General features: G+C 42.5%; 1 protein-coding gene across 2 annotated transcripts in view; it reads left to right on the plus strand.

Moving 5' to 3' along the window:
• The window catches only part of AGBL1 (AGBL carboxypeptidase 1), a 696,557-nt gene that overhangs the window by 54,017 nt on the left and 620,032 nt on the right, over nucleotides 1–22,508 (plus strand). For both annotated transcript variants that reach the window (XM_047086819.1, XM_047086820.1), the window contains exon 5: nucleotides 15,432–15,469. In XM_047086819.1, the coding sequence (XP_046942775.1) occupies nucleotides 15,432–15,469 (38 nt within the window). The remainder of the gene's footprint in view (nucleotides 1–15,431; nucleotides 15,470–22,508) is intronic.

Genomic DNA, 22,508 nt, shown 5'->3' on the forward strand with positions numbered 1-22,508 from the left:
ATTGTTTTACACTATTTCCATTTGTTGGCCCAGTTGTTTGAAGGACAGATGCAGTATTTTGGAAGGTCTGTCTCACAATTTAATTTTTCATTTCTTCATTTTTAAGGCCTCATTTGGCTTGGATTTATTTTAGGTCACAGCACAGAGAAGTAGAGGAAAAGCAAAAGAGCTGGAGTTCTTAACTTGATGGTCAGAGACTTAAATTTTTTTAAAATGAAACTTCTCTCTTAATTTCAAAAAATTATAAGAAAAAATATCTTTACCAAGTCCACTCAATCTTTTGTGCCTCATATAAGTCATCTACGGTGTCTTTCTAGACAAGGGTGACTTACCAATTACTCAAACTGCAGACCCTGGAGGGGGAGATACCCCCTATGGTTCATTGTTTAAAGGTGGTAATTTTATAGCATTTCTTACTTCCATCATATTCTTCTGCTAGAATAATAGCCACTGGGATTTTCATTAATTTTCATCATGGTTTTGCTGCAAAGAATCAGGAATTCATTAAATTGGAAAAAAGTGTAGCCTTCTTATTCAAACTCCCATCCACTTATAATGCACTTTCATGTATTTTAAGTGCATGGCATATAATAATGGTGTAAAAAATATAATTACATAGCTGCTAATATACTGATAATCAAAAGCATATTAGGTATGTTTTGCATTATTTAGCCTGTGTGAATACTTATATGTGGTAAAATGCATATCTATTATTAACATCACACTCTACTTGGCTAACACAATTTTGATAATACATAGGAATAGTCCAGTCTACAGGTGTCCTAGAACTACTGTAGATTTGTCAATGGGTCAACCAAGACCTATCAAAGATATGGAGAATTCTGTGTAGGATATTATATTTTCCAAATCTTTTCCTCTCTTCTCCATAGAGAAGGGTCACCACAAAACGTCACCCTTAAGTAGAGGGTGCTCTCATAGTCAGGAAGGCTATCTTGGGCAGGGTGTTCATTAAAGACATCATGTGCCTATCATCATTCTGGTCTTCTAATCTGGATATAACTAACAAGCACACATAGTTTCCTACTGCCCACATTTGAGTTGCTTGACCACAGAGTAGGAGCTGCCTTAAATAGAAAATGACTTTTAGAAATCTTTCAGTCCACAAAGATGATGCTGTCACATAACATTGTGACTCAGTGGGTTGGCAGACCCTTTTTTTCACAGTATGCAGAAAATGTATTGTGTCCATCTTCACTGGGAAAGCTTTGTCCAGGGATCAGGTGATGGCAGCTAGTCTTCATCTCCAAACCCATGATGTACATCAGGTACCACCAAAGAAACATCATGGCTGGAGGGAGGGGTAGAAAAGCAATGGAGAGGAGCAGTGTTACAGATTGTTAGAGAATATCAAAATTCTTATATGCAAATGTGGAATGTGTCCAACTCTCAGGCCACCTTAGGAATTTGCGGCATCCTTTTTTTTAAAAAAAATTTTTTTTTCAACGTTTATTTATTTTGGGGACAGAGAGAGACAGAGCATGAACGGGGGAGGGGCAGAGAGAGAGGGAGACACAGAATCCAAAACAGGCTCCAGGCTCTGAGCTGTCAGCCCAGAGCCTGACGCGGGGCTCGAACTCACGGACCGCGAGATCGTGACCTGGCTGAAGTCGGACGCTTAACCGACTGCGCCACCCAGGCGCCTCTGCGGCATCCTTTTTTTGCTGAAATGCATTTATGTGGAGCTTTAGAACTTTGAATCTGTCTTATCAGCTACTTTAGTATGTTGCATGGGTGCAAGAGAGTTGGAACCTCCTTCTCGTCTAAGGGTATTTGTAATGCAAGAACAGATAGTCCTGGACACATGTAGGGGGAGGTGCCTGAAGACAAAGAAGGCCAATTTGAGACCATCAATTTAACTCCATTACAAAAGTTCGACAGACTAAACTCTGTGTTGGACATGGGGGTAGGGGCACTTTCATGTGACCCTGTTTCCTCACCTCTTCCTTTTCTCTGCTTTTCTTTCTCAATCAGTTTCTTAGAAGAAAGACATTGTGCTGTAGAACCAGCACTATACTTGGAATCAGAAGACCTGGGTTTAAGTATCTGCTCTGAGAAGGTTTTGTTAATCTCCCCAATTGTAGTTTCTTCATAATAAGATGGGACAACCTCAGATCTGTTGTAAAAAATTTGAAACAAGTAAGTAAGGACTTGGCATGGAGCCTGCCACATTGTGAACACTCAGTGGATTCCAGTGACTGACAATCCACTTTCAGAAGAACCTTTTATGTTGGGGGTAACATTTTATCATCCTTAAAATAGCAAAAGTTCAATGTCCTTATTCCCTACCATCTGGAAGCTGTGGGAAGCTTTCATTTGGATAACATCCATGGAGACCTACCACATGCAAAGCCCGGGTGCTAGGTGTTGTGAGAGTTACCAGGGTTCATCCTTTCCCTGGAGAGGATAAAGATTACATAAGGGGTCTGAGGGCAAGGGCATAAATTACTATTTAATAATCACCTCAAAAGGCTCTGAGAGGCTGAGGGAAATACAAAAAGTGGGAAGTTCATCCATGGCTATGAGAATCAAAATATTTCATGATGTAGATCTGTGTTTGCCAATCTAGGCACAACACATTCTCAAGAGTCTGAGAGCTGCACACAATGAAAAAAAATGTTTTTCTTGTACTTGAAAGTCACAGTGTACCATCTTACCTGAGATATATACAAAACTTGTCTTTTAAGTGATAATTTAGGGTTGAAAATATTTTCAGAAGAGTTTCTTAAGATATTGATTCCAGAACTAGCAATCTGAATATTGTTTTCCTTTGTGAGGTTTTTGTATATTATTCAAGAATAAGAAACTGTTGTTTCAGATGAGAGTGGGGGGTTGGGTAGAATTTTGACCCACAGCCTTTCTGGGTTTCTGATTGAGAGATTGCCCCCTACAGTGAAAGACCCCTTCAGCCCCATCTGCTGTCCCATTACAGCTATTTCTGGGCTGTGGCTTCCTTCCCTTTGCTTCATTTGTCAGTAGACTTTCTATTTGTCTCCCAAAATTTGTTAGAATCTTTGGTTGGCTTATGACTTCCCCCTCCCATTACCTCCACTGTTATGAAATTATTTGTTTTGCATTTCCACAATGAAATTAATGGGGTTTTGGGAGGAAGGGAAGTGAACTCATTAAGAGTTTTACTTTGAACGAGAAGCTCGTATCTCTTGTGCCACCTTTCCATCCATCCATCCATCTGTCTGTCCATCCACCCATACATCCCATAGGCAAAGACTTGTTTATGGTACAGTGGTTATGAATAATTCAGGAATTCCAAATGGAATAGAAACAGAACTGTAAACAGAGGAAAAAAATTCCTTCACCTTGCAATCTAGGCAAAGTCATCAAATTCTTCATTGTACTTCTGGATGAAGATTGAAGGATGAGGCTTACAGTGGGTGAGGGGTCTGGGAAAATATCCAAGCTTTCTAGAGAGAGTCTGAAACAAAGCAGGTGGACTCCACCAGTAGCTCTGGCTGCTACCAGCTCTGGCTTTACTACAAGCTTGTTGACTTACCTTGAAGAATCATGATGCCACACCCCCTTCTCAACAGAGCTGAGCAGCCTGCCCATTGTCATTCCCCCTTACCCAGTCAGTGCCTTCCTTGCCCCCTTGCCCTCCTCCCATATTCCAACTCACTCCTGATAGTCTTAAAAAAAAAAAGTTCTTCTTTGTGACCCTTATTTTATGTGGTTTCTAGAGGTAATGTGGGGTTAAGATTAAGGTACATTTAAGTTTAGCAGAAGACTTTTGCCACCTATTCACTTATTAATTTATTCAGACACCAAGCCTGTATTTAAAAATTACTATGGGGGCGCCTGGGTGTCTCAGTCACTTAAGTGTCTGACTCTTGATTTTGGCTCAGGTCATGATCTTACAGTTCGTGAGTTTAAACCCTATTTTGGGCTCTGCACTGAAAGTATGGAGCCTGCTTGGGATTCTCTCCCTCTCTCCTCCTCCCCCACTCTCTCAAAAATAAATAAATAAACATTAAAAAACATATTTAAAAAACTACTATGGAGCAGGTGCTCAGACTTCAAAGATCATAATACAGTTTCTGTCTTCAGAGAACTTCTAGCCAAATATGGAGTTAAATATACAAGTAGATCATGTCTGTGTTACTGTAAAAATGCTGTGGTAAGAGAAAGTAGAAACTGTGATGGAAACTCAGAGGAAGAACTTTCCAGAAGTTGGAACTGAGGTAACAGGGGCTGGAACTTGAGCTGGATTGTTGGGAGGTAGGGAGGAGTTTGCTAGATGGGAAAAGGCAAAGGGAGGGAAAGCTTTTTAGAGAATGAGAATCCTCCCATTGCTTGTCTAAACCTGTGGCAAAATGCCAGACCATGATGTGTGGAGGGGAATTTCAAGTAGCACTATGTGTCTTGAGTTCTCTGGAAGATTATAAGTAATGTTGGATTTGTTGACAATAAAGCCAGTCCTTTAAAGAAGTGGGGTTGGGGCACTTAGGTGGCTTAGTTGGTTACATGTCTGACTCTCAGGTCATGATCTCATGGTTTGTGGGATCAAGCCCCATATCGGGCTTGCGCTAACAGCACGAAGCCTGCTTGGGATTCTCTCTTTCCCCCTTTAACCGACTCTCCCCCTCTCCCTCTCTCTCTCTTTATTTCTCTTTCTCTCTCAAAAGAAATAAATAAACATTTAAAGAAGTGGGATTGCCCCTATCATCTGAATTTTAGTGAAGCCCCTGATTTCTAGAAGAGATTCACTACTCCAAGGATGTTGGGAGTCCCAGGCATTAATCCTGTCAGTTGAGAAATGAGTGCCAAGTCATGGTAAGGCTTTGAGACAGACAAAAATGAATAATGGCTTCTGTTGTCTGGAACCTCAGACTCTAGTTTGGAAAGAGTCTCTGAAAACTCATGGATCTCTTTTCAGGTGATAGTCTGTAATTTTAGTTCAGAGAGAGGGATGTTTATGGAGTCTTTGCCTTGAGGTCCAGCAATCATGGCACCACTAGGAGACATCACTGAGGGTCTTGAGAATTTTGCAGGAAAGAATCATGTCCCAGGAGCACTCCTCTCCACCAAGTCTACTGAGCACCCGCTACTTGGGTCTGTGGTTTACAAGTGTGATCTGGAGACCACCAGCATCAGTGGCACCTGAGAAATTGTTACAAGTGCAATTTCTGAGGCTGCCAACCGGGACCTCCTAAGGCAGAAATTCTGGGGGCAGGCCCACCACCCTGTTTTCACAAGCCCTTCAAGCGGGTTCTGATGCTCACTCCAGCTGGAGAATCACTGGCTGGGTGACTGGTGAACTTTTCTGGTGCTATTCCCATGTCCTGTCAAGAGAGGGAGCACTTTGCAGGCCATTGCCCTCTTACCCTTTCTTTCCTAAAAGACCTAAGTTGGTTTTTTGAAGAGAGGACTCATCAGATCCAATGACAACTTTTTTTGTAGTAAAATGCACACCACATATAATTTACCATTTTAACCATTTTACAGTGTATGATTGAGTGGCCTTAATTATATTCCTGATGTTGTGCAACCATTACCACTATCAATTTTTCAAACTTTTTTGGTACCCCAAATAAAACTCTGTAACCATTAAGGAATAGCTCTCATTCTCCTCCCCACCGGCCCCAGATTGCCTTGAGTCTGGTTATGAATTTGCCCATAATAGTTAGCTCATATAAGTGGAAAGAATCATACAATATTTGCCTTTTTTGTGAATGACCACCTTTCAAAGTGCTGGTTGTATTGGTGCTGGGGTGCTAAGTCTTGGCACCAAGCTTGGGGGTCCCTCTGTTATCCCTCAACCAAACAGGCCAGAATGGTCAGGCTTGTCTTTGCTCTGGCCTTTAGCCGGAGCAAAAATCAGACACATTTTTTTAAGCCTATTTGTTTATTTTGAGAGAGAGAGAATGCAAGTGGGGTAGGGGGAGACAGAGAGAAAAGGCTCTCTCTGTGAGATCATGACCTGAGCTGAAGTCTGACACTTAACCAACTGAGCCATCCAAAACCAGATCTCCAAAATCAGATACGTTTTTATTTATTCATGAGGTCAGGAAATATCTATTGGGTACCTGCTCTGTGCTATGCAATGAGATAGGGATCCGGTCTTTCCTTTTTGCGTCCAGATATTTCTAGATGGGTTGAATCACAGGAATTTGACTAAATGTGTGATATAGCAACTGATCTACTACAGCAATATAACAAAACATTCTGTAACATTTTATTTTGCATATATGTGTATGATTATATACTGTACTCATTATACATTTACATTATATATATATATATATATATATATATATATACACACACACACACACACATTACAGAATAGGCTTAGAGTCACATATCCGTGTATATTTTACTTTATGAATAATTTAAGAAAGCCCAAAGGTAATATTTGCTTTAAGTACCAACTTGAGAGTTACACCCCTCTGTAGAGAAAGAGTCCCCTGTATGTGAGAGTTTATTGGAATCCCCACCCTTCTTCTTCCCCTCCTCAGACATTACTCTTCCTCGTCCTGGCCTTGGGGAGTCTCAAAGGCTTGTGTCCAAGTCCTTGATCCTGCTGCCCCTACCCCTGAATTTAGAAGTCCTTCCAAACCATTTCTGCTTTGCGGAGTTGCTCCTCTGACAGACCAGGTGGGGTGGGGTTGTCCCAGCCTTGGCTGCAGAGCTGAGCTCAGGCAGTAGCCACCCCTCCATCACACTTCCTGCTGAGTATTACTAACCACACCAGTCTGAGGTCTGTGTTTCAATTTCTCCTATAAACATTTCCCATGATGAATGATGGCTCCCACAAACTGTCTTTGGCAGCATCTGGACAGAGCTGGGAGGTGGCGGTTGTTTTTTCTTCCTCTCCCCCACCCCCACCCTCCAGAAAAAGAGGGACAGTTTCCATGCTGGGCACAGGATCAGTTCAAGCTTTACACTATGTGTTCAGGGTTTTTCTTTTCTTTCATGATGCTAGAGCCATCTTGGTTTCCATTTTTATTTTCTCCTCTCTCCCTTGAAAATGGTGATCAGGGGCACCTCAGTCAGTTAAACATCTGACTTCGGCTCAGGTCATGATCTCACAGTTCATGGGTTCTGGGTTCGAGCGTCACATCTGGCTCCACACTCACAGTGTGGAGCCTGCTTGGGATTCTCTCTTTCCCTCTCTCTCTGCCCCTCTCCTGCTCTCTCTCTCTCTCAAAATAAATAAACATTAAAAAAAGAAAGAAAATGCTGATTAGCAAGATCCATTTTCCATCCATTTTCCTTGGTAACTCAGCTTCTCACGTGTGCACGTGTGTGTGTGTGTGTGTGTGTGTGTGTGTGTGTGTGTGTGTGTACTTTTATCCATCCTGCTACTTGTTTTCAAGCCAGGCAGGAGGCCGGGACTGTACCAGATGGCATTCTGGGTGCCTGTGCTCTGCAGGCAACATGTTCTATCCCTTGTAAAAGTCCTCTTGCTTTATCCGCCTGTTATTTAGCTAATTCCTACCCACCCCCCCACAACCACCACCACTTTCTGTTTCTGCTGTTACACCCCCACATCTCCCAGCCAGCTCTAGAGAGGCTTTAGGGGCAAATTCTTAGGACCACTTCCTTCTTTCTTTCTGACCATTTTCTTCCTTCTTTCTGAAAGCTCTATGGGCCCAGTGTTGGGGTTAAGGGCCCAGGGGCATTAAGTGCTCAAATGTTGGGTCAGACCAACTCAAGGCCAAATCCCAGCCCTGTTGCCTTCTAATGCTACTTCAGACAGGTTAATGTACCTTGATTAGTTCCTTCATCTTTAAAATGGGGATTGTTGTGAGAAATAACTGAGCTACTGTTACGTCTCATAGGAAGCTGTCAAGAAATCCTGTTAGCTCTAAATTCAAAACATATCCGTGTTCCTCTTGAGATCACTCTGGCTGTGCCCTGAAGAAGGAGGCCTGGAGTGTACATGCTTGCACTGGTTTTAGGTCCATAATAGTAGTTAGGTGGCAGGTGAAATTTAGAGAATTTCTATTTATTTAAATGTTAAAAACTTTATTTTCAACCATGTTTTCTATTTTTTTTTTTCAGTGTAAAAGCCTGGGTCTCTTCTGTAATTTTATTACTGAGAATTGTATTCTTTTGGCTGCCATGATACGTGAGGTTGCTTTTTTAAAATTTTCATTTCTGAACTACTCATTGTTAGTGTATTATACAAAATACAATTGACTTTTGTATAGTGATCTTTTCTTGTGGTCACATTGCAGAACTTGCTCTGATAGTCTTTTGGTGGATTCTTTCAGACTTTATCTATACAAAACCGAGCCATCTGTAAATGGAGAAGTTTTAGTTCTTCTTTTCTAGTCTGTATGCCATTCATTCATTCATTCATTCATTCATTCCTAAATGCTGCGTCTAGGATCTCCTGTACAGTGTTGGACAGAGGTAGTGGGTGACGATGGCCATCATTATCTTGTTTCTGATCACAGGGGAAAAGTATTCATTCTTTTTTTTGTCTGTGTATCATGTTAGCTGTGAGTTTCAAGTAGATCCCTTTATCAGGTAGAGAAAGTTCTCTCGTATCCCTAATGTGGTGAATGTTTTTATCATGAAAGTGTGATGGATTTTATCAAATGCTTTTTCCATGTCTGTTGAGACAGTAATGTGGATTTTATCCTTTATTCTGTTCCTATGGTGGATTATTACATTGGTTGACTTTCAGATGTTAAACCAATCCTGCGTTCTTGGGATAAATCCCACTCTGGCCATGGTATATAATCCTTTTTGTTTGTTTCTGCATTTGGTTTGCTCCTTGTAGAGCAAGCTCCTTGTAGCTTTCTACTGGTTTCTATTCTGGTCTGTCTCCGGTTTCTACTCTTGCTTCCCTAGAGTCCTTTTTCATTTTCATTTAAAAAAGTAGAGTAGCCAGAGAAACCTTAAAATATGTTAGATCATTTGCTCAAAATCCTGTAGGGAATGCTTCGCTTGGAGGGAAGTGAAAGCATTTACAGTGCTTTCCAGGCCCTGTGTGAATGGTCCCTGTTCCTCCCGTCAGCTCCAGCTCTCCTCTCTCACCCTCTTTGGCTCCAGCAGCCCTGTCCAACTTGCTTGTCCTTGAACAAATCAGCCTGTTGTCATTCAGGGTGTCTGCACTTGCTGCCTTCTGATATTTATACGGCAACTTCCTTTCTTTTCACGTCTCAGCTATTGCCTCCTCCATGAGGCCTACTCCAGACAGTCTCTTAAATCTTAACCCATCCCAGCACTTCTGATCTCTTTACCCTGTTTTTACTTTTTTCTGTTTTTCCCTTAGCATTTATCGCATTTTAGAATACAAATTTAATGTATTACTCAAAAATATTGTATACTAGCTATTTTTTTGTCATGCTACCTCAACCCTTTTGAACACAAAAATCTTTGGTTTATCAGTTTATCCCAGCACATAGTTGGTGCTCAATAAATATCTCTGGATGAATGAATAGTGTATATGAAGCTCCTAGAGCAGAGCCCAATTTTTGGAAAAGGCTCAACAAATATTTGATGGTGCTCTGTATTCAAATACTATTAAATGGTGGGGGGAAGAATAATGCAAAATGAAGGTTTCTTGTTTTCTGGAGTTTGCAGACTGCAGGGAGGAGACAGAGATTAATAAAATAATCACATCACTGAGTGAATAATTAAAAATCAAATTGTGCAATGAGAAAATGGGGGGAAAGGATAAACACACCCATAAAGGACATGGACCTAGATTAGCCATCAAGGAAGTCTTCCCTGAGGAGGTGAAAACTAAACTAGGATTGGAAGGATGAGGTAGTAACTACATGTGAAGGAGGAGGGAAGGTCCAGAGCATTTCAGGCTGTGGCGTTAGCAAGGACAAAGGACAAAGTGATGGGAACATGTTCCAAGGATTGGCAGAGGGAATATTGGCCTTATGGACCATAAGAGAGGGTGATGTGAGACAAGACTGGGTGGAGGGGTGGTGGCAGGCAGATTTGGTAGAGCTTCCTGGACCATGTCTCAGATTTAGGTTGTTATCCAAGAGCAAGACTGGGTGTGGGGTAGCAATGTGAGGGTGCCCTAACCAGGTGTTCTTGAGAAGATCACTCTAGTTGTAGCTTGAGAGGTTATGGAGAGATTTGTTCTGGAGTTATGGCAGTAGTTAAGGGAGAGATATTTGGGTGATTTTCATGATTTCTACTTCTTTATGCTTAACTGTATTTTCTAATATATCTAAAATGATCATGCAGCTCATTTGCATTTATTATGCAAGAAATTAAACTGTAAATTTCAACCAAGAGCTAATAACTCTAGAAACTCCAGAAATTACATTTCTCAGTGATGTCCCAGACCCCCATATGCTTGGACTAGGGTGGAAACATCAGAGATCGAAAAGAATGGACAACTTAAGAGCACTCTAGACCTTGAAATGGGGGTGTTTGAGTGTGTGCCCGGTAAAGGCAAGCTGGGGAGGAGGCTGCATGCTCGGTTTCTGAGAAGGTAGTGTTCCGTTCTCTGGAAAGGAGAGGACGAGAGAGGGTCTCGTCCTGGTGAGGAGATTATTAGGATCGTGGTATCTGAATGCTAAAGATTACAAGAAGCTCTGTGTGGTATGTAGAACTGAAGATATCCTCCACCCCGTGATCCCCATCTCCTGGTATTTATACTTTTGTGTATTCCACTCCCCTTGAGTGTGGGGAAGAGTTGGGACTTGCTTCTAACTAACAGAATATGACAAAAATATAGCATGTTTGTCCTGTGATTATGTTGTGTTTTATCAGACTCTATCTTATTTACATATTCACGTGGAAACTCTCCCTTTTCGTGAAGAAAGTAGTCACGTTGGGGAAACCCACTTTGCAAGGAATAGTGGGTGGCCGCTAGGAAGCTGAGACTGGTCTCTTAGCCAACAGACAGCAAGATGCCAGGGTCCTCAGCAAAATGATGTTGCCAACAGCCTTTGAGAGGGGAAGCAGACCCTTCCCCAGTGGAGCCTTTAGATGGAGACTCAGCCCTGGCTGATGCCTAGCTGACACCTGACAGTCTTATAAAACCATAACAGAGAATTTAGCTAAGCCGTGGGTTCCTGCCCCATGGAAATGGTAAGATAATGAGTGCTGTTTGAAGCTGCTCAGTTTGTGGTAACTTATTACACAACAATATAGATAAAAAATCTAGGTGGCAATTTCTATATCTAGGCCATCTGAGTTACAGAATATTTTTTTAAAATTTTTATTTGTTTTGAGACAGATCATGAGCCAGGGGAGGGGCAGATAGAGAGAATCCCAAGCAGGGTCTGCACTGCCAGTGTGGAGCGGATGCGGGGCTTGAACTCAGGAACTGCCAAGATCATGACCTGAGCCAAAACCAAAAGTCGGATGCTTAACTGACCGAGCCACCCAGTCGCCCCTGAGTTATAGACTGTTTTACTTCCAAGAGATAATTTGGTCATTCTGTTTCTCCATGTACTGGGGAATAGGGACTCATTTTTCTCCAGGGGCCTCTCCTGACTGGCAAATGACAGCTTGCGGGCTCACCATCTGCAAACACATGTGCAGACATGAACCTTCACTTCCTCACTTAGTTCTGCCAGTGATGCCATTCAGGTTCATGTCGTGTTTCAGGAAGTGTGGTAGATTTTAGTTTAATTTCCCTTAATTTAATCTTTGCTTCACCTCACTCTTCATACCTTCCCATCAGTTACATCTTATTATACCCACTTTACAGATGAGGAAACCAAGATTTGGAGCAGTCAAGTAAGCCCAGAACCCACGACCACAAAAGTGGCACCTCCAGGCTTCTAACCCAAGCTCTGTAACTCCTAATTCATCAGCTCAGCTCTGGCATTCATGGACCTCTGTGGCTTTGCTACCAATAGAGTTCTCCTTCCTTGTCACCATGACTACCTCTAAATATCATCATCCACTCATGCTTCAGCTTAACTGCTTCCTGTAGGCAAGCGCTAGAGTCAAGTGGAACAAGTTGCTTGTTTCATTGGCCCAGTGACACATTAATCCTATGATATGACCTTGTACCAGTCACCTACCTGACCTCTTGAACTGCACAGCCCTTATTGAAATGATGAAGAAATTGAACTGAGAGCTATCTTATAATCTTTCTAGAACTATGTTGAAGGTGGAGAGATCACTAGATCTCTAGAGCACTGGCTCTAGAGTCAGGCAGATGTAGACTTTTGTGTCCACACTGCCTCTTGCTAGCTGCGGGAACTTGGAACTTGGAGCTTTGCTCATTGTGAGATTCACTGTTGCCATTGTAAGACAGAACTGATGATTTCACCCTCTGGTATTCCTGTAAAGATTAACTGATGGGTAATCATGTCCATAGGACACTTAGCACAGGGCTTGGCATTTATACGGGCCCCCCAAAGAGTGGAGACAAATGACTTAAGACTATTATAAAGCCTCTTAAAGTTTATTTCTACTTGAAGAAGTAAATTGAATTCTTCTAAGTCTGTGGTTTTTTGCTAAATTCATGACAAAAGAATATTTATAAATTTGCCAGTGGTTTAAGTTTGGCTTTATCTGAGGAGGAGCGTGGAAGTGACCTCTGACCTCTAGCATCTTGACTGAGTTAGCCCACCCCATTGGGACAATGGATAGGATAGAGGCTGTTCTACTTTGCCTTTGGGTATTGTAGTTTTCTTGGAGCAGGGTATTTTGTAAGAATCTATTAAATGACCCATTCAGTGATGTACAGTCAGGGAAAGTTGATGGAGGAGGACATTTTGGCATTTCTACTTTCAATCCCACTTGGACATCCAACTGGGGGATGCACATAATGTGGGATGGTGGTATGGGTTTAAACTCTGAGAAAATAAGCCCTCTCAAAAAGTCCTATTCTGTGGAATCAGTGAAACTACCAGCAACATGGGTGCTGGATGTCCATGTGGAGCAGGGAACAGCTCAGCACCCCAAAGGCACTGATTTTTGGGCCCCTGTTCACTGTCTCAATGCAGTGGATTTGGTTTCTTGGAGTGGAAGTGAGTATTTTCTTACTTATTGAGACTTTAGCTGCTTAAAGTTTTGCTTTATTTGTATTTATAGCCATTGGTTGACAAAGTGGTTACCTCATTTCTGATGGGTTTTACATTCTTAGTTACACTGGGAGAGCAGGAGAGAAGCAGAGAGATATGCTCAGAGAGTGGACCGAATTCCAGATATTTACTGTCAAAATAGACCCCGAAATACAGAGCCTCTGGGTGACATTCACATGAGTGGCTTGGTGCCTGGATCTCAGCACCATCTGGGAGATCAAATACTTTGTGTTTGCTCACTAGTTCATTAGTTGATTCCAGACGTTTGTTCTTGTTCAGATCTTTTATGGGCCCTATCCATTAAACAACATCTTTATAAGCTTTTTATTTTTAAAGGAAAACATTTACATCAGATTCCCCGTATGCACACATGCGTATATGTGCATTGAAATAAAAGTTTCTCAGATCACAGTGGACCTTTGCTACATGAAACGATATTGATATAATCTATTCTATTACAGTTGATTCAATTTCATCCACAAAGTTAGTCAAAACCTATGAAATTGATTTTACAATCAACTATTGGGTCACAACTTGCAGTTTGAAAAAAACTGTTCCTAGAGAATCTAGAGAACTTTTTGTTTCAAAACAGAGCCCCTCATCCCCTCTCTTCCTGCTTCCTGGATTGCACATTCTCTGAGTCCTTTAGTGTAGATGCTTTGGGGGCCAACCCTGTACTCTGTTCTTGATTGCATTTCCTCACAGATATTACCTGTTCCTGTGGCTCCAATGATCATTGTTACCATAGTGACTCCTGAATATGTATCCCCAACTCCAGATCTCTCTAGAATTCTGTATCTATGCTTCTAGCATCATTCTCAAAAGTTCCATGTAGCTGTGTGCCCCTCATCCTGAGCTCAGCATTTCCCAAATAGAAATGATTACCTTCTGTAAACACCTCAGTTTCCCTCTTTTGTTGTAATGGTTTTTTTGTTCTCCCATTTACCCCAACTGAACACTTCAGGCCATGACCAACTTTTGCCTTTACTTTGCCCTTCACAACAAGCCTGTCATCAAATCCTGTGAATTCTTTGTTTACAAGCTTCACCTCATGTTTCTGACCTTGACACCATACCCCTTTGATCCAAAATCAATCAAAATCAATCAAATGGCTTATGACCTGTGCACTCGAATCAGGTCTCTTTAGAATAGTGGGCTATAGTGGTCTGAAACCTTATGTTCATCGTTGCCCTAAAGGTGTCTTACGCTGCATTACATGTTCATCCCCCAGTTAGGAGCTGAAAAGGAATCTTTTCTTGTTACTCAGGAATTAGCCTCACCTCTTTGACTAATATGACACTTTAGCATGTATTTCCTGCCATGAAATGTCACTATTTGGATTCATAATTATTTGCTATGTTATCACACTATTCGATATTTTCTAGAGGGTTTGGATCTGGGAGTCACCTTGAACTTTCTTCTCAACATCAAAGAGTAACCAAACCATACTGACCTATCCTCTAAACCAGTTATTTTCCAACACTCATATGCCTATGAATTCTCTGTTGGAATGAAAGTTCTGATGCAGCAGGCCAGGGATGGGGTTTGAAAGTCTACATTTCTGTTTGGCTCCCAGGGAATGCAAAGCTGCTAATGGGAGCCCCATGCTTTGAGGAGCAAGGCTCCAAGCTTCCGTTCAACCCATCTTTCTTCATTCTCTGTCCATGCTACACTTCTGGCTGGAGCCCTTGTCACCTCAAATCCTCCTCCCCACCTCTAGTATGTCCCTCACAAAACTATCATCTGTTGGATCATTACCTCCTCAGTGAACTCCCCAAAACAAAAGTGCCATGCAAATCAGAAATGCAGGGTCACCTTATAGACCTGGCCTGTGATCTAGAATGGGGCTCGGTCCTTTGCTTGGAACACCCTCATTCTTTCTTTTCATGCTTCTTTCTCTGCTAATCCCCTTTGATGAACTTAATGGGGCTACTCTACTTCCCCCACTCCCTCCAGCACTGATTTCCTTTCGCACCAGCCCAACCCAGGCTCAAGAAGTTTTGGCTGCATTGGTGTACTCACTCAGCCTCCACATCCCGCCCTTTCCCAACCCATCCTCCAGAGTTGCTGGGGTTCCCAAGTATAAACCAAGAGACTGGCTGGAGCTCTGGCGGGGATGAGCAACAGATATATGGGGAGCATAGTGTAAGGAAGGTGGTGGAAGGTGGGAGGCAAGACAGGGGAGGGGGGAGATATTTCCAGCAGCAATGGGGACTCCTGAGACCCATTTTCAAGACAGACACTTTGCTTGAAGCAATTTCTGCATTTATGCCTCTTTGATGGTCAGTGCTGCAGTCAATAGAATGCCTGCTCCCCGGTTAATAGTGGGGCTGTTAGGTGGCAGCAATGAGCCTGCTGGCTTTGGGATCCGTGGGCTGACAAAAAGACCATTGAACATTGACTTTTCCACTTTTCTTTCTCTTTCCCCAGGGCCGCCACTGAAGTTCTGGCAGCATTGCTGAAATCCAGTAAGCACCTCTTTTGAAAAGTCGTTATTTCTTTCTCCTCTGAGTTCAGTGAAAGGTGCTCTTGGTACTTCCATGGCTCATTTCAACCTGGAAGGCAATAGAGCCATTCCTGGATCTTTGGGGGGTGAGATGGAGAATACTATGGCTATTCCAAACACAAGGCTGCAAAGAGAGAGTTAATATCTGTCCATGTGGGCATGCCTGTGCATAATGCTGTCAAGATAATTTATTCTAAAGGGAGCGTGTTGTCTTCTGCAGACCTGAGGAACTCTCCAGCTCCTTCTAACAGGGCCAGTGGCCCTTAAGGACTGTTGAAATGAGGTCCAGTTTCCAGTAGGGTTGTCCTGTAGAAGAAAAGATTATGGCACTGGGTGGGAAGCAGGATTCTTGCATTTGGTTCTGATACCAGTTCATGACTCTGTATTTTTGAGCAGGTGGGGTGTTGGGAATTTCTTGGACAGTGTAGATTCTAATAACAAATTTATATTAAAAAGTTGGCTCTCTTTTCAGTTACTTGAGTGATTGCAAAAGAATAGCTCTGGGGGTCTGAATAATTTGAAGATTTTTTTTTGTTTGTTTGCCTAGTAGCCCTGGTCTAATTACATTGGGAGTCAATTTCATGTGTGCAATATAATAGAAGACTCCATGCACTTGGGAGCAAAGAAGTCTTAGCTAATGTTTTTATTTCCCCCCCCCCCTTGCTTACCTCTTCATCTATTTTAATTTGGCACCTTGGAAACCAGCTGCTTCAATTGTGATATTTGTTTCTCTATAGGGAGCCCGAGGCCTGTGGGTAATAGGTGAACTTTAATAAAACTTATAAATAAATAAATAAATAAATAAATAAATAAATAAAAATAAACACTCCCCCCCCCCCAACAATGTATCTCTGTCAACTATACGCACAGAGAAAGAGCCATATCATGGAACACTTCCATTTGTAGACTGAAGGAAAAAAAAATTAAAGCTTGAATTTATTTGGTTGATTGTAACTGGCCACAATACAGAGGGCTGTTCACAACTCTCTGTCCTGCAGGGAGAGTGAAAGTGCTTAGTGCAGGTTGGAGGAGTGAAGAGTGACAGGTTAGAAAGCCCTTGAGATAGGAGGCAAGGGAGAGTATAACCTGTGGGTTATGGGCAGGTTAAGGCAGAACTTGCTTCAGGTTTGGCATCTTGGTTCTCATTATTTACCTGCCCACCCTGCCACTCCTGATGACAGTGCCCGGTGTTTGGTGCAGCAAGAATGCTGGGTTGCAGGAAGTAAAGGACCCGAGAGGGGCTGGGTAAGCCATCCTGTGAATGCTGTGCCTTGGGAATGTAGCTTTCTCCTATATCCCCCGGAGTTTGGGTGGTAGAGATCTTCATGTCTCATGGGGAGAGAGCCCTGAGAGTGGAGAAAGTCTGGCCTCCCTTTCAACACACACACACACACACACACACACACACACACACACACAGCCCTATTTCTCAGATTGCTGGCTTAGAGGTAATACACAACATACTGCTATGTGTAGAAATTTGAAAGCAGTCATATGCCCGTTATTAACTATTTCCATATGAGGCATGATGCACGGACCCATGGGAAACAGTAGCCAGTGAAAATACTGACTAATTCAGGCTTGGAACCTTTAGCCAGGTTTTCAGCACCTGGCTGTCCTTAGCTAACTGAGCATGCTGTGCTAGGGGATCAACTTAAAAAGTTTCTAACCTCTACCCTGCCTTCAGAACTCAGCTCGGACCTTTCCTCCGAAAAAACTTTCCCTTTTCCCACCAAGACTGGGTTGGAAGACCTCCCCCATGTTCCCAGAGGCTCTCCCTCTCCGCATGATTCCTCCGTATTGGAATCACCGGTGTCCACCTCTGCCAGCTGATGGCAAACTTTTGCAGGCAAGGGGTATCTTTGTAGGTTGTTGAATTATTTGCATTAGCACAACGAAAAGCTCAAAGTAAATTTATGGACTCAACATTAAAATGAATGAATAATGAATACCTATGAATGAATGAAATGAATGAATGATATTTACATATATAAAAATGACAGTACTGCCCTCTACTACCTGAACCCAACAACCCACATACAGAACCAATGATCTTAACACTTGTAGTTCTAATCTCTATTTAACTATACTAATGGACTGTTAGGGAACTGATAGCCTGATGCTCTCCATATAGAAAACAGGTTTTATTGCCCCATTAGAAGGGTGTGTGGGGTTATTCCTAATTCAGCTTACCTGTCCATACAGACTTTTGTTTGGGTTTTAGCTGTCCACACTGACTTTTGTCTGGGTCTTAGCTTCTTTCTAACATGAGGGAGTTGGATGGGAGGTTCTCTATCATTCTTTCCACCATGTAAAACTCTACCTTAACATGTATAACATGTATTGGGGTTTCCAAACCTTGGCACTCCCGCGTGTTGGACTGGATAAGTCTCAGTTGTTGAGGACTGTTCTGTGAATTTCAGGAGGTTTAGCCACCTCCCTCGCCTTGACTCACCAGATGTCAGTAGCATTGCCAGTTATAATGAACAAAATTGTCTCTAGACCCCACCAAATGTGCCCTGAGGGTCAAATATACATCACTGATGTATACATCAGTGATGTATATTTGACCAAACCCATGAGTTGAAGCCCATTCAAGGTTTCAAACTACCTCTTCCCAAATACCTTTATTGGTATTTCATAGAAATGTTCTTCTTGAATAACTCATCTTATAAATTCCCCAGCACTGGCATCATTGCTATGATCTCAAAAGAGGTAAAAAACACAAATGGCAGAAAGTTGCTATGGGCATGCAGACATTACTTGAGAGGGAACAGGTTCTAAGCATTTAGAGGATCTTAGAACAAGGAGGGCAAATAAGTTTCATTACAAGTGCCAACTTCCATGTGTAGGTGGAAGGATTCTGAGATCCTATTTGAGCTCAGCAGGAAAGGGCTCAGCAGGAAAAGTATTTAAGTAGCAAAGTTTGTCATGGATTTGGGGAGGTGCAGTAACACAACACCAGACAGTCACCATCTTTGTTCTATCAGCCTAACCAAAGTATTGAGTGGCATGGAGGGTCTGGGTAAGGGTGGTACTGCTCCAGTAGGCTGGGGTTTCTGTGGGAGAGGTTAGTGCCATGGAATCCTCTAGTTTCTTTGTACTGTCTTCACGCATAGTTAAAACCTGACATGGAATGCCTGTCCATTTGGATCCCAGGTGAGTCTATGTCTGCTGAACCTAAATTCAGGAAGTCAGTTTCTGCCTAAAACTTACCATATGGCACTGATATCTGGGAGTGTTTATGTGAACCTTTGTTTCCTAGAGGCATAATCCTTTCAGCTAGTGATTAGTCTGGTCTTTACGCTTGTTGGTCCTATAAAAGTTGACACTGTCGTGTATCTCTGTAATTGCTTCACAAAGGAAGTGCCTTCCCCAGTTAAAATAAAGCCAGAAGGACATATCTACTACCTTGGGGCAGCCAATGCTTCTGTGGAAATAAACTTGGGTGGGCCTGGGAATCTGAGGTCAGTAAGGTCCTATCTGTACCTAATAGGTCTAGAGGGGGGCTGGAGACCATCCCCACCAGCATCGAGAAAGCAGGACTGAGGATCTGGGAGACCTGGAGCCTGTCTACCTTAGCAACAAAAGAGAGAAAGAGGACCTGGGTCGCATAGGACAATTTTGTTATGCTGCCTTGGCTCTCTCTTCCATCTAGTAGCTGCTACATGAGAAGCCAATGTAGGATAGGTGGATGGCAGGAAGAGGGAAATGAACCAGAAGACATCTCTTGTCTCTTTCCCTTCCTGAGGGATAGCAGGCAAACCAAGCTTGGAAGTCCTAGGCCTGTATTCCAACTGCCTCAGCAATATAGGACGCTAAAAATGAAAAACCATTGCCCATCAAGTGTCCTTTTTTTGTGTGCAGGAGCTAGAATGGTCTAATCCAAATGTCATACCTTTCATGACATCTGTTCCCCTGTTTGACTCCCATGTGTGCAAACCCTTCTTCAATTTCACTGTACTGAAAGTTTTGCCCTTTTATGCTTTCACTTATGCAAAACCACTTAGCTTTTCATTACCAAAACTTAACAAAGCTTTGATTAAGAAATGGTGCTTCTATTGCAATTTTTTTCCCCTCTAATAAACCCAAGTAACATATTGTCCTTTGTCTCTCTCCATCTTGTGGATTGCCTCCAGTCCACCTTTCCCTCCATCTGTACCTGTACCTATATCTCTGTCTTTGTTTCTTTAATGTTTATTTATTTTTAAGAGAGACAAAGCATGAGCCGGGGAGGGGCAGAGAGAGAGGGAGACACAGAATATGAATCAGGCTCCAGGCTCTGAGATGTCAGCACAGAGCCTGACACGGGGCTCGAACTCATGAACAGTGAGATCATGACCTGAGCTGAAGTCGGACACTTAACTGAGCTGCCCAGGCACCCCTGTCTTTTTTTTCTTTTTTCCTCATCCTCTTCTCCTTTTATCACTGTCTGCCCCAACCCCAACCCCTGCTTCTCTCTCTTTCTTTTCACTCCTTAACACCCCTTCCATGAGCATCAGGTATAAATGCAGGTTTGAAAAATTGTGCCTCTGGAAGCATCACTTGAATGAATGTGTGGTGATGGCAACCTGCCTGATTTGTACTGGCTCCAGTGATGAATCTTCTAATAATGCCTCGGTATTAACCTTGTTGCCCAGATTTAAAGGTCACATTCCTGCAACAAGGCAACACCCAAAATACTTTCTGGTTGAGACCTTAAATCTTAATAAGATGATGGTTTTACTTCAGACTACTCTGCAACTTAAGAGGAGTCTGGAAGTTTTCAGAAGTGAGGGCGTGGGGAGGGTGTTGGAAATAGGGAAGTAAGTTAATACAGGAAGGAAGACAAGGAAGAGGGAGGGAGGGATACAGGGAGCAAACGGGAGGTTTGGCAGGAAGATCAGACTCGTCCTAGGTCTTCCTAGTTAATGCTCTGGCTGGCCGGCTCCTGGGAAGGCCCGTCAGCCTGTTGCTGTGGGTGTGTAGGCAGGGAGGACCTTCTAGTACCTACAGCCCTGACTCTGTGGAGACACCCTCATGCTCTCAGTGATGTCTACTGTGGCCTGGCCTTCAGCAATGCAGTGATGGGAGGGCACGATGGCCAGACACCTGCTTTGCTGCAAAATGTCATAGTAGGAGCCGTTATTGAGGTGCACCCATCTGAGGCTTTTGTAGGAATTGTAGGAGCTCTGAAGAGTTCTGAGAATGACACTCTATGTTTTAGGATGGTTGGCATTGCGATTCCTGTGACCTTGTGATGATGCACAGGTAGCAGTGGGTCAGCGCGGCCTTCACGGGACTCACAGGTACAACCTGTGTTCCCATGGGGCCTGTCCTCTTGACTTCAGGGCTCTGACCTGCCTCAACAGGGATTTGCCCACATAGTGTGTTTTCCCCTTCTGTTTCCAGGTGAAGGCCATAGACTGTCAGAGCTGGAAGAGACCTTTGAGGTTGTTTAGTGCAGTGGTAGTTGACTGATTGATTGATTAATTGATTGATTGAGAGCTCAGAGCCCTGTCTATCTTCCACTAATTTCCCTCCAAGATGGCTTCACAGACACACTCACAAAAATATAGGGCTTCTGAGAACCTAGAAAATGATTGATCTTTTAAAAAAATTGAAAGTAGGGGTCCCTGTGTAGTTCAGTCAGTTGAGTGTCTGACCTTGATTTTGGCTCAAGTTGTGATCCCAGGGCCGTGGGATCAAGCCCTGTATTGGGCTCCACACTGAGGATGGAGTCTGCTTAAGATTCTCTCTGTCCTCTGCCCCTCTCCCCGTCTTGTGCTGTCTCTCTCCCCAATGGAAAAAAAAAATAAACACTTTTTAAAAAACTGAAATATATTTGACATATAACATTGTGTAAATATAATGCATGTTGATTTGATACATTTATATATTGTAATATAATTGTCATTATAGCACTAATTTGCACCTCTATCATGTCACATAATTATCAGTTCTTTTTAGTGGTTGGAATAATTAAGATCTAATCTCCTAGCAAGTTTGAGAATTATAATACAGTGTTGTCATCTATATCCCAGAAAACTATTGGCTTTGTCCCCTCCCCTATCTCCTTATTTTTACACAGGGAAACTGAGGACCAGAGAGAGGGAGTGACCCACCCAGATATCTGTGACTTTGAAGTTTCCTGTCCGGATGACCCTGGCTCCTTCTTCATATCTCAGCACAAATACCTCTGTGCAGAGTTTTTCTGAATACTACTCAACCCCATTTAATGCCCAGCATTAGATTAAACCTATTAAACCTTTTATAGAATCTTATATTTATACCTATAAGAACTAACCATACTGTAATCAATGATTCCTGTATTTTTGCATATGTGTGTAGGCATTTTTCTTTTTGGGTGTAGCTCCTTGAAGGCTGGGGTCCCTTCTGTGTCCCTCATACTTCACATTGGGCTGTGCCCAAGGCTAATACATTCATGGTGACTAAGGAAGGATTCCAGTTTCTTGATTTAAATCTCATACATTTATTTTCAGCATGCCTTTAGTGAAGAGGCCAGCCCAATTCCCATCCCCAGAAAGAATCAAATTGTGATGTGATTCTAGACTCAATGTCTCTTCTTCTAACATATCTTTTGGAGAAGCGTGCAATATATTTCTGTGATGAACCAAAAACCAGCTTCAAATAATATTGATAGATTTTGGCATTTTTCACACTGGGATGGACTGCTGCAGTCAGCTTTGTGTGAATGCGGAGTAACAAGCTATTATCTATCACACTGCTGTATTGAAATGACACCACAGATATCTACAGTTTATTGAGTTCTTAGTATGTCAACCACTTCATATACATTTAGCCTGTCAAGGAGACATTGTTATCCCCACTTTACAGGTGTAAGAGCTGAGGTTTGGGAAGTTTACATAACGCACACAACTTGTGGGCTGCAGAGCATACTGCCTGTGTCTAGATGCTGGGACCTGAGCCCTGTGCATTCCAAGAAGAGAATAGTGAGGATAGGCTTATTTAGCCCAAACAAGATAAGATCAAAAGCTGAA

Source organism: Lynx rufus, unplaced genomic scaffold, assembly GCF_022079265.1.
Source record: "Lynx rufus isolate CCGP_SWC_20201006 ecotype Redwood Valley unplaced genomic scaffold, mLynRuf1.p SCAF_21, whole genome shotgun sequence".
In the NCBI taxonomy this organism is placed as follows: domain Eukaryota; kingdom Metazoa; phylum Chordata; class Mammalia; order Carnivora; family Felidae; genus Lynx; species Lynx rufus.